At 41.6% G+C, this 11441-nt stretch overlaps 2 protein-coding genes across 5 annotated transcripts; both read right to left on the minus strand.

Moving 5' to 3' along the window:
* Positions 1–344: 344 nt before the first annotated feature.
* On the minus strand, positions 345–5240 carry LOC4328845 (uncharacterized). Of its 4 annotated transcripts, XM_066307901.1 has the most exons (10): positions 4945–5240; positions 4589–4734; positions 3830–4064; positions 3663–3719; positions 3300–3559; positions 2862–3074; positions 2331–2422; positions 1821–1925; positions 1322–1714; positions 345–871 (listed from the first exon to the last, which is right to left on the minus strand). In XM_066307901.1, exons 1-7 carry the CDS (start codon positions 5129–5131, stop codon positions 2399–2401), a joined length of 1122 nt encoding a protein of 373 aa, XP_066163998.1. In that variant the 5' UTR covers positions 5132–5240; the 3' UTR covers positions 345–871; positions 1322–1714; positions 1821–1925; positions 2331–2398. The 4 variants fall into 4 exon arrangements, with proteins under 4 accessions (XP_066163998.1, XP_066163999.1, XP_066163997.1 ...); XM_066307902.1 differs by lacking the exons at positions 345–871; positions 1322–1714; positions 1821–1925 and having other exon boundaries at positions 2862–3048; XM_066307900.1 differs by lacking the exons at positions 345–871; positions 1322–1714; positions 1821–1925 and having other exon boundaries at positions 2769–3074.
* Positions 5241–6795: 1555 nt separating this feature from the next.
* On the minus strand, positions 6796–11069 carry LOC4328847 (uncharacterized). Its single transcript, XM_015767155.3, has 4 exons — positions 10725–11069; positions 8082–10601; positions 7912–7999; positions 6796–7791 (listed from the first exon to the last, which is right to left on the minus strand). Exons 2-4 carry the CDS (start codon positions 8465–8467, stop codon positions 6994–6996), a joined length of 1272 nt encoding a protein of 423 aa, XP_015622641.1. The 5' UTR covers positions 8468–10601; positions 10725–11069; the 3' UTR covers positions 6796–6993.
* Between the last annotated feature and the right edge of the window lie 372 nt (positions 11070–11441).

The raw sequence follows: 11441 nt of genomic DNA on the forward strand, positions 1-11441 counted from the left end.
CCAGCTTCTGTGACCACCAGAGGACATCGTCATTGATACAATGACGAAAGTTCTCCTGCCATTGATGAATGACGAGACAAATTCGTCATAACAAATTGAACCCACGCGTATGATGACATGTGATGTTGCAGATGACAAGGCAGGTGATGTGGCAAATGACGTGCCAATTCACATTCGGCCCATATAGCATGGGCTTTTTTATTTTCAATTACAATCAGCCCAATTGGCCCATATATTTTTTGACCCAACTACAAATTTGCTTTTACATTTTTTTCATTATAGCCCAATAGTACAATTCTAGCCCATACTATGGGCTAGCCCAATTAAAAAGCAATCACAAAATATAAACCATAACCATTTGCATAATTATATTATAATCACATTCCAGCCATAATTAATTTTCCAGCCCATACAAAAGCAAGTTCCAGAATATAGTTTCCAACATGTTCCATACAAAAGCACAGAACATGAATACAAAATGATCCATCCACCATTGAACTACACAAGTCCCAGCCGACTACCAAAGTTACTACAGGTAGTGCCAAGTTCCGGCACCAAAAAATTCCACCTAGCAGCCACTACTAAGTCTCAGCCTGCATCTTGCCAATAGCCAGCAAAAAAATTCCACCAAGCACCCACTACACTTCTGGACTGCATCCTGCAGCAGCCAACAACTAGTGCCAAAAAATCCTATGTTCCAGCAACCAACGAAAAAAAAAACTCCGGCCACCAAAAGCGCCAACTTGCAAGCAACCAGCAGCTAGCACCAAGTTCTAGCAGCAACATACACCATACAATAGCAGCCACATACACCACCAAGTTCAACTACACTAACACCAGCCATCAAATTCCAAGCTCATCCACCTCATTCCTGCCATCAAAAGGTGCATGTTTTCAGTTGCTGGTGAATAAAAAGTCCATTTTGTTTGGACTTGGAGGCAAACAAATGAATAAACAGTGTTTAAAGAGTAATAATCCAGCAAGTAAATTGAGTAATAAGTATCTTGATATGCCTCTTTTCCGGCAAGTCCAAACAAATGGATCTTTTCTACTCACAACTAAATCCAAACAAATGGCTCTTTTGCAGCTAATAATCCAGAAAAAATAGAGTATCTAGATCAATTAATCAAATGACTCTTTTCCAGTCACACTAAACAATATCTAATTTCACAGTAACAACAACTATAAACAATCCAGCAAGTAAATTGAAATAGGCAGAGTAATAGGCAATTTTGATACACACCATGAACAAAAAATTCAGCCACCAATGAAACAGTACCTGAGGATACAAGTGCACAAGAGACAAGTTAAAGCTTTGTACCTGAGCATACAACTAGCTTAGGGAGGACTGATCTGACCCTGTCCAAATGCTATCATTTGTCGAAGGAGGCTCTGAGTATCTGCTGCCATCTTCCTCAGGCTCTCAATCTCCTCAGCTTGTTTTTCCACTTTCGCATCAGATTCTTGTGCCTGCGCCTTCAATCTTTCAAGCTCCTCCTGAAAGTACTGCAGACTCTAGCTTCTTTGCATCTAGTTCAGCTTGTATCTCTTTCATCACATTGGTTGTCTTGGCAGCGGGCTGCTGAATTCCGACGTTGCGCAAAAATGTGTTTGACTTCGGCAACACTTTGGAAACAGCTTCAATAGAAGTCTTAGCTTGCTGCCCATCTTCTACTGATGGTGAAGTGAGGGCTTCCCAGGTATGCATATCCTCCTAGCAATCAAAGTAGTTTCAGTTTTGCATTATTATATAAATAAAGGTTCATTGCATAAGGTATTTAATAAAAGAAGGAAAGAAGAGGTAATAGCTTAGTACTTACTATAGCTTTCTTCACAGGTTCACTAAAACCTTTAGTTTTGCTACAATGCAACTCCTTAAAGAGATCAATTGCAGTGGGCTCACTGTCTTTGTATTTTTCTTGCTTCTGCAATGTTGAGAGATGGCATGAGTAATGGTTATGTTAAAGTACATAGATAACACAAAAACATGTCCTCCAGAACAAGCATTCCAGTTGACATTGAGTCTTTTTGTTAAACATTGACAGTGGTTGCCATGTATAAACTTAATTGATGTCACCCCAAATAAGTATAAGCATGACAAGAGCAATCAAACCAAATTGATACAGATTTATGGATAAAACATGAGCATATTTTTACGTGGTCAAAGTGTGAGATAATATGCTACTCTCCCTACTAAAGCTTTAAATCATATAGCATTATGCAGAGCCACTATCAATATGCAGATATATATCTCCACTGGATCTGAACACCTCCATCAGGAAACACAAAAACTACATCCAACTAGATGACATCATCATTTTTTTTCTTACCACGACATAGGCATGTGCAATGTAAGACCGAGATCCGGTACGCTGTTGAAACTGAACTTTTTCACGATTCAGTTGGTTTTGGCACATTTGTCCTGCACATGACACAATTACATAGCATTAGTAATAGAACCACTATGCATCTGTCATTTCCATGCAACATCATTTTCATTTGTTTTCGCAAGTCACTATTACATTAAAAATGCAAATAGAGCTGATCCAAACAGAGCTATAAACTGGACTATGGAATAATTATTTTGCCACCTGACTATCAAATTTATGTTGATGTATCTTAGGAAGCTATGTGGTTTAAAAAACTCAGGAAGATTACATGAATTATCTTATAGTCAATCTGAAAACTACTATAATAAATCTAGAATTATCAGATGTAGCTGGCATGTTCCAATTCCTACTGACAGATTCAAAAGATCTCAAATGTACCTCATATCCAATATGTGTATATCCAGCCAAACATGACTTTGTGCTCGAATCCAAGTAATAAGCTCACACAAAATGAAATCTGCTAAACAGTACCTTGTGCTCTGGGCTTGACCACATATCTACCAATTTTGTCCATTGCTCATCGGTCATACACTTCAAGGGCGATGTAGTCCTCACTTGATTAGCAGGTACCCCATCAAAGTACTTCTTTTTGAGCCTATACCTCATATGGCGTGTTCCACACCTTAGGATGTCTTCCATTGCAGCTATTACAGGATCGCTGTGGATATCAATGGAGAATTTTCCCTACTCATCAAATAGCATAACATTAAGCTTCAACAAAAGTAGAAAGTAGAAAGGAACTACAATAATTATATGTAATGTTCGATATGGCTAATGTATTATTTCTTAAAGGTGCACCTAGTTGCACCTTGGGCATCTAGTTTTATTTAAATGTGCATCTATTTTTACTTATATAATGCTGGCAGCACATACAGTAGCATTGATTCAATTAGTGGAACAGAGCCTTACCTTCAGTTTGCCCTTTAAGTTATCAAGTTGACTACTATCATTCTTGTAGTCTGTCCAACTTGGATATATTGGTATATGCTGCCTGATTATGATCCCACTCTCTGAGGCCAGCTTTGCAGTTTGCATAGGAGCCTCTGGCCTTTTTTTCCCTTCCTTGACAATGATTGGTATCATGGTCCCTAAACCTTTGCTTATGGAATCAATCTCTTTGCCCATGCTCTTCCCCCTTGTCTCCACTTGTATACTGCTAGTGAGGGTGCCTAACATAAAACATTTACAAGTGTCAATAAAAAGATCCTGCACTTGATATGAATGAAGCATAGCACATATAAGGACAAAAGAACAAGAATCCAAGTTACTTGCCTTGTTGAGTAGTGCTCAATCCCATTGGCTCTAGTTCTGTACTTAAAGTGAGGTTGCCTAACAAAATACATTATTAAACATATGTTAATAAGAAGATCCCTTCACTTAATATGAGTGCAGCATACCACACATATTGACAATAAAATAACAGTAGGGTAGCCACTTGCCTTGTCCAGTATTGTTGGTGTCACCCTGATTCTGGTTTGCAGACAAATCAGGTTCGAGTCCAACCTCTGTGGCTTCAATCAGGCTAGTGGTGGACACTTGTTTCATAGCCCTTTGCCTAGTGCATCTCATTGTTTCTTCTAGATTTTCAAGTGCTAGCACTCTCTTAGATGCTCTTCCTGTTCCAGTTGTGACACAATCACCAGTGATGGCCACATCTTCCCCTAGTAACAAAGCCTCACAAAGCAAACAAAGACATGTACAAATAAGTTGCAGAAACAAAGTCATGAAAAACTTCCTTAAATATCCACTGCGAATAAATATGTCACAGAATATCAATATAAATGTAAAATTCAGAATGCAAACTCAACATATCTAAGACCTAATCTTACGTCTTTGACAATAGTTTCCAAAAAAATTGCCTAACTATGCCGGAGTCCATATAAGGCAGGGGCTAACTAACAATATATTTGTACCAACTGTACACGTAAGGGATAGAGTACTCTCCCGACAGATTAATCATATTTTTCATACTCTATGACCAACCATTAAGTTTGGATTCAGTGCTATGAACCAGCTATTGGCACTTAAGCAATACTGCAATTGTTCAACATGTTTAACCAAGTAGATCAAAGAATTCATATGCAAAATATAAGTGGCATCTAAACTACATCATACATGTATTGAATCTCACTAAACACGCATAGCTCAGTCAATTAGAGATATTGATTAGTAGAAGAGTTTAGTACTAGAGTTGGTACCTTTGACTTTTTGCCAACAGCTTTCTTCTTTGCAACTGAACTCTGGAATATTTGTGCTAGTTTACGGATACCCAGCTGATTAGCAAATCGATTGTTCCTCATGATATTCCAAGCCCTCGACGTGCTTAAGTCCATGTCTTCCTCTTCTGCACATACATTGCAATTATATTTAGTGGGTATGAAATTAGTTAGAAACCTATAGTCCCCCTACACCACCAGATTGACAATTTGGAAAATTTTAAATCGAGAAACCGAAAATCACCCCACGCACAGACTCATCTCCCAGCGCCCACCTCCCAATCCAGGGCCGCCCAATCCAAGCCTCGAAACCCTAAGGAGGATGAGCTGAGAAGTACCTAGCATCTCCATGGCGGCCGCTTCATCTGGAAGGACCGAAGGATGGCGGGAATGTGTGCTGTTGCCACCAAGCACCATTGTCTTGCTCCTAGGAGGGAGGCAAGGGGTTGCCGCAGGATCTGGAAGGACAGAAGGAGGGTGGGGAGGCTTGTTCTTGCCGCCGAGCATCTTCCTCCCAGGCGCCATCGTCTTGCTCCTGGGAGGGAAGCAAAGGGGTGGCCGGTTTGGAAGCCGAGCAAGATCTGCAAGAAGGTTGTTCTTGCCCGGCGGCTGTGCAGATGGAGGGAGTGGGAATGATTCTAGGGTTAGCTTCAGCTTCACCTATATATGTGTCACACTCGAGTGAGTAAAAGTCCTAAATTGACCTCATTTGGGTATGCCAGTTCAATAGCTGGTATGGGCATAAATGACTTTTAGCATCAAAAAAAGTGGCGGGGCAGGCATTTTGATTTCGCGGTAACGGAGGCGCACACGGGATGTGAAAATTTGGCCTCTTTGATTGCAGCACATAATTTTGTTGGATAAGATTATAGCTAATCTTATAAAAGTTTATAAGATCTTGTGTTAACAAATCTCCAATATAAAATCAACTATAATTCTTGAGCTTTTTTTTACATATGTTACATCCTCAAAATAAAAAAAGTTAGGGTTTGAGTTTTCTTTTTTTACATTCGAGTGCCATTTCTTAAAACAGGTGTAACTTTCTCACTGCAGCATTCATTGGCGTCGGCGGTAGCAGCGCTAAGAAATTGTATTTGCCTACTACTCCGACCTTCTATGTTCATCGGCGTCGGTGGCGGCGGCGCTACGATCCTGCACCAATCATGTGGGGATGTTGTGCCTCGAGCTAGCACAAGAAAGACGGCTCTGGCCCTGGTAGCCAGACGGGGCACGATGCACGACGGTCGATGGGGAAGGTGATGTGTCTGGCGGTGGCAGCCCTGCGCTTCGAAGGGGATTTGGTTGGTGGTGGGCATCAGACGTATCAGCGACGTATCGGGTTTGTTTTGATTATATGGAAATCACGAAATTAATACGTATGTATCGGGTTTGTTTTATTCCTCCTTCTCGATTCCTCTTTCTGTTTCCTCACGCACGTGCCCAAGCGGACGGAGAGCCGGTGGGTCGAGGCGACAGTCGGCGCGGCGACTGCGGAAGGTGACGGGGGCAGAGGAGGTGGGGCCAGCGGTTGGCGCGGCCACGACGGGCGGTGCGGCAATGGAGAAGGGCAGCGAGGCAGTGGGGCACGCGAGAAAGCCCCATCCATAGTGATCGGCCACCTCCGCGCATCCCCCACCCGTCCTTGCATACGCCGTCTCCTCGCATCCCCCACTCGTCCTCTCATCTTCCGCCTCCTTTCGCATCCACATCTGGGGTGGCATGGCTCCCTCAAAGAAATCGATTCAAGCGCGCCGACAGTTGCGCGACGCTACTGGCAAGTTCAGCGGTCGCGTCTCTCTGGGAGGGGTGCGTGGTGCCTCGACATCGGCGAAGGAAGGGGCGCGCCAGGAGCTCAAAAAATTTAAGTAATTATTAATTCTTTTCCTATCATTTGATTTATTGTTAAATATATTTTTATGTAGGCATATAATTTTACATATTTCATAAAAGTTTTTGAATAAGACGAACGGTCAAACATGTGCTAAAAAGTCAACGGTGTCAAACATTTCGAAACGGAGGGAGTATATGCTAATTTGGACCTTAATGGTCAGTTATGGTACCTGGTGTTCTGGATGCTGATGCATTATATATCTATAATATATGTATGACTTGTCAGCAAATGTGTGATCTCATGTACATTTGTTGAAAATCATATTGCTGCTCTCTTTTAATCTGAATTTCCTCTCCACTTAAAAATTGCTGTCAGCAGATATATTCAAAGGAGTCCCCTCATACATATACTTCAGAAAAGAACAAATGCACAAAAACACAAACATCAAATATTCAAACAACATCATACACAACAATCAAATCCTCAGATCACAATTTAAACTGACAGCCATGTTCTAACAGCAGGTTATGGTGGGACTTAGCCATACACAGATATTTTACTCAAAATCACTATATTCACCATCATCATGGATTGGCCCTTCATTTTCACTGTCATATTGTCTCACAGTTTCGTCAGCATCATCTTCAAAGCCATTTTCTTCAACTTCCAATTCCCTTTCCCTCTGGATCTGATCAACTAGGGAAGCCTGAACACAAATACCATCTTCATAATTGCTAGGCTGCTCGTTGATTGAAGCTCTCTCAAGATCTGCAACCTGAAAACTAGTATTTTCTTGCTCATCATCTTGGTATGACAATTCATGCTCTGCCTGGGCCGGCAGGTCATCATTTTCTTCTTCGGGCACATTCCACAAGTGCCTATGGGAAAATTTTTGAACAACTTTCCAAGGCTCACCATGCTTGTTATCTTCTAAGTAGAAAACCTTTGTTGCTTGTGTGGCAAAGATGAAAGGATCATCCTTGTACCAGCAACTGCCATGGCTGACACTTTTGAAATGGCCATCATCTTTAATCCTAGACTTCTTGCTACAAGTGTCAAACCAATTACACTGAAATAAAACTACTGTCCTTTGACTGTTCGAATCAGAGTTGTACTGCAACTGAATTATTTCTTTCAACTGACCATACAAGTCTATATCTCCTCCATTATGTGAGCCCTCAACCATGACACCACTGTTTTGTGTTTTTCTACTTCTCTCACGGTCCAAGGTGTGATAGCGAACACCATTAACAAGACATCCTGAAAATAAATGAACTCTAAGATGTGGTTCACTTGCCAATGCATATAGGTCTTCATTGACTTCTTCTCCATGCACAAATTTTCTGGTTGCAAGCTGTACCAATATATTCAGAGAAAAAAATTCAGAGAATAAGGTCAGAACCAAAACTGATTGCAAACAGTCCTGTATCCTGCAAAATGACCAATAAATTCAACTAGGAGCTAAATGACTTACGTGTTTATTAAACCATCCTGCAAATTCCTTAGCAAGAGCCCTATCAACATCAACATTGCCAGCACTCTCCAACTCTGTCCTGCATATCCTGCAAGTATTGCGCACTGTCATGTGAGGTGTAAAAAATTACAGCATAGGGAAAAAATTGATTGCTCCAATAAAAGACATACTCTATAAATGGCTCGACCTCCGGAGTATTGTTGAGGATATACCAAAGCATCTTGTCATAATCCTTCTCATTGTACGTCATCCTCGATGCACCAAGAAGAGTGACTCCATGCTGGAAAATAGATAAGCCACCTTCTCTCAAAACTACACGCTCTCTATTCCTGCCCTCACAATTGTGTCGTGTGTCAACATCATCAAAATACCTAGAGCAAGCATTCAAGCACTCGTTTGCGACATATGCCTCTGCAATGGACCCCTCGGGTCTTGCCATGTTCCTCACAAAACGCTTCAAAGTAAGCAACCTACGCTCAACTGGGTACATCCATCCATACTGAACCGGACCCCTAAGGATTGCGTCATCGATTAAATGAATGGAAAAGTGTACCATGACATCAAAAAAAAGGTGGAAAAATTTTCTCAAGCTTGCACAATATTATTGGGATTTCACTTCTCATTTTGTTCAAGACATCTACCTTCAATGTCTTAGCACATATTTGCTGAAAAAAGTTACCTAATTCAGCAATTGCTTCATAAATTTCCTTATCCAGGATTCCTCGGAGGCTTACAGGCAATATCCTCTGCAGAAGGATATGATAATCATGCGTTTTCAATGCCTGTACTTTGCATTCATCAGCAGAAATACACCTTGATAGGCTGGAGGCATATCCATCTGGGAATTTCACATTCTTTATAAAAGCACAAAAAGCAAGCTTCTGGGTTTTAGTCATCGTATATGAAGCGTGTGGGAGAGTGTACGAATTCCCATCAGGCTTCAAGTGTAAATTTTTCCTCACACCCATATCTTCCAAATCAAGCCTTGCATTAATTGAGTCCTTTGACTTCCCTGTAATGTCGAGAAATGTCCCGAGAAGGGCCTCACATATATTTTTCTCGATATGCATTACATCAAGATTGTGACGTAACTTCAAATTTGACCAATATGGCAAATCCCACAAACTCGCCCTTCGCTTCCAGCATTGACCTTCTTCTTGTCTCTTTCTCTTTTTGTTATCAGGATGGTTCCCAGGTTTAACATGTGAAACCCTCGCCAATTGCTCATTCAGCTCATCCATAGTAAATTCCTCAGGCTGCTCACGTTCTTCGGTCTGTCCATCGAAAAAAAATTTTGTCCTCCAAACATGGTCCCGTGGGAGAAAACGTCGATGGCCAATATAACAAATCTTGTTCCTTAATCTTCTAGAGCAAGGATTTTTGTCACAACGAACACAGGCATAGTAACCTGTAGTAACTCTGCCTGAAAGTGTGCTCAGTGCTGGATAGTCATGAATGCACCATATAACTGTAGCATGAAGATCAAATGATTTCTTAGTCAGAGCATCATAGGTAGGGACACCTTTCCAAAGATCTAACAACTCATCAATCAGGGGTTGCAAGAAGAGATCCATATCCTTTCCTGGGCTTGTCGGACCAGGAATGAGTAGGCCCATCATGAAGTTGGATTGCTCCATACATTCCCATGGAGGAAAATTATAAGGAATAAGGAATACTGGCCACATGCTGAACGAGGCGCTCATCTTCCCAAATGGATTAAACCCATCAGTAGCGAGGTCAAGTTGGACATTCCTTGCATCTTTTGCAAACCAGTCATATTTCCTATCAAAATCCTTCCATGCCTCGCCATCAGCTGGATGGCTAAGTTCATTGTGCACTGGTTTTCTCTTCAACTTGTGCCATTGTGCCTGCTCTGAAAGCTTTTTGGATGCAAACATCCTTTGCAACCTTGGAACCACAGGAAAATGCCTCAAAACCTTGTTTGGAATTTGCTTTCTTGTATCTTCATCCTTCCATCTTGAAGCACCACATACTGGGCAATTATCCATTTTAGCCAACTCCTTTCTAACCAAAACACAGTTATTCGGACAAACATGTATTGAATCATATCCAAGTCCCAATGCACGAATAACTTTCTTCGCTTCAGCATAAGATGCAGGAATAGAACATTTTGGGAATTGTACACTTAACAACTTCAAAAAAGCATCGAACGCAACATTGCTTATTCTATAAAATTACTTGATGTGTAGCAACTTCACCACAAAAGAAAATCTGGTATAGGGACCATTAGGGTGTAGTTGCTGTTTCATCTCTTCTAATATGGTTGCAAACTTGGACTTTGTTGCTGGTTCATGGTCTTCGGCTGTGTACAACTCATGTACCATCTCATGGATTCGATCATCATCTGGGTCATCTTTAGGCTCATTCATCTCAGTTTCAACATTGCAGCCAATATCACCAGCTTCAACACTGCAGCCAATTATATCATCCAATGCTTCTCCATGATGTATCCAATTAGTGTACGTGCTAGTCATCCCATAAATATATAAGTGAGTCTCAACTTCTCCTTTATGTTGATGTAACCGATTCAAACACTTACGACATGGACATAATATCTCCTGACTATCATCCAAATTAGCAGAAACAAAGTTCATGAACTCAGTGACCCTTCTAGATGTTCCTTGCTAAATAGCCTAGTATTCACCCAACTTCTGTCCATCTGCGACACACTGAAATAAGGCAATAATCAAGGAATCAAGAACTAACCAATCATCATAACAAACTGCTATTCCTTCTAGCTTTCTATCACTGACCATGACTCACTACAGAACATAGCATTGAATTTTGATTACCTCTGAAGTCGAAGAAATCAAATCGAAGTCAGCCTTCGGAGAGAACTGGAGCAGTCAGGCTCGCCGGCAGGCCGGCTCTGTGCTCCTACAGCTCGGGAGGTTGTCGCGGTTGCTGGCCATCGCGCCGAGCACGCGACGCGCTGGATCTGGCCTAGTGGGCAGCGGCCGAAAGCGTGGCCACGGGGTAGCGCCGACCGACGAGTAGTGAGCGGAGGGCTAGCAGCTGGCGGAGACCACGGGCTAGAAGCTAGCGGAGGGCGGCGCTCCGGCGCCTCGACCAGGGAGCTGGCCTCGGCGCGCTCTGCTTTGCTGCTGCCGGCTATGGTGTGGTGTGCGGCCACGGGCAAGGGCGACGCCAATTTGCAATCTCTTTTTTTTCTCTTCATCCACACACAATCTACAAATATAAAATAACAATCCTAGGTCACAAAAAACAATTGTCTCGACTGGTTATCGAAGTGGATGTAAAACTCCTCTAGAATTAAGTCATGGGTTCGAACCCAAAGCTTGCTTCTTTTTTATGTTTTCCCCCCTTTTTATCCTATATAATTCTGGTGCAGCACTTGTTCATGGGTTCAAAACAGTCAAAGGTAAGGCCCATGTAATGCAGGTTCAAACCAACTTATAGCCATTTTAGTTTTTTTTTTAAGTTTTTTCATTCAATCATAAAATTAAACGCCATATTTCTGATTTTTTAAGATGACTTCAATCTAAAAT

This window comes from Oryza sativa, chromosome 2 (assembly GCF_034140825.1).
Source record: "Oryza sativa Japonica Group chromosome 2, ASM3414082v1".
Taxonomy (NCBI): domain Eukaryota; kingdom Viridiplantae; phylum Streptophyta; class Magnoliopsida; order Poales; family Poaceae; genus Oryza; species Oryza sativa.

Bases quoted from the DNA above. Each gene is read 5' to 3' on its own strand.
- LOC4328847 (XM_015767155.3), bottom strand. From the start codon at position 8,467: ATGGTACACTTTTCCATTCATTTAATCGATGACGCAATCCTTAGGGGT. The intron at 8,000-8,081 runs GTATGTCTTTTA...CAATACTTGCAG, and splicing joins GAGGTCGAGCCATTTATAGA to GATATGCAGGACAGAGTTGG. The intron at 7,792-7,911 runs GTAAGTCATTTA...ATATTGGTACAG, and splicing joins CAGGATGGTTTAATAAACAC to CTTGCAACCAGAAAATTTGT.
- LOC4328845 (XM_066307900.1), bottom strand. From the start codon at position 5,131: ATGGCGCCTGGGAGGAAGATGCTCGGCGGCAAGAACAAGCCTCCCCAC. The intron at 4,735-4,944 runs GTACTTCTCAGC...ATGTATGTGCAG, and splicing joins GGCCGCCATGGAGATGCTAG to AAGAGGAAGACATGGACTTA. The intron at 3,560-3,662 runs GCAAGTAACTTG...GTTTTATGTTAG, and splicing joins ATTGAGCACTACTCAACAAG to GCACCCTCACTAGCAGTATA.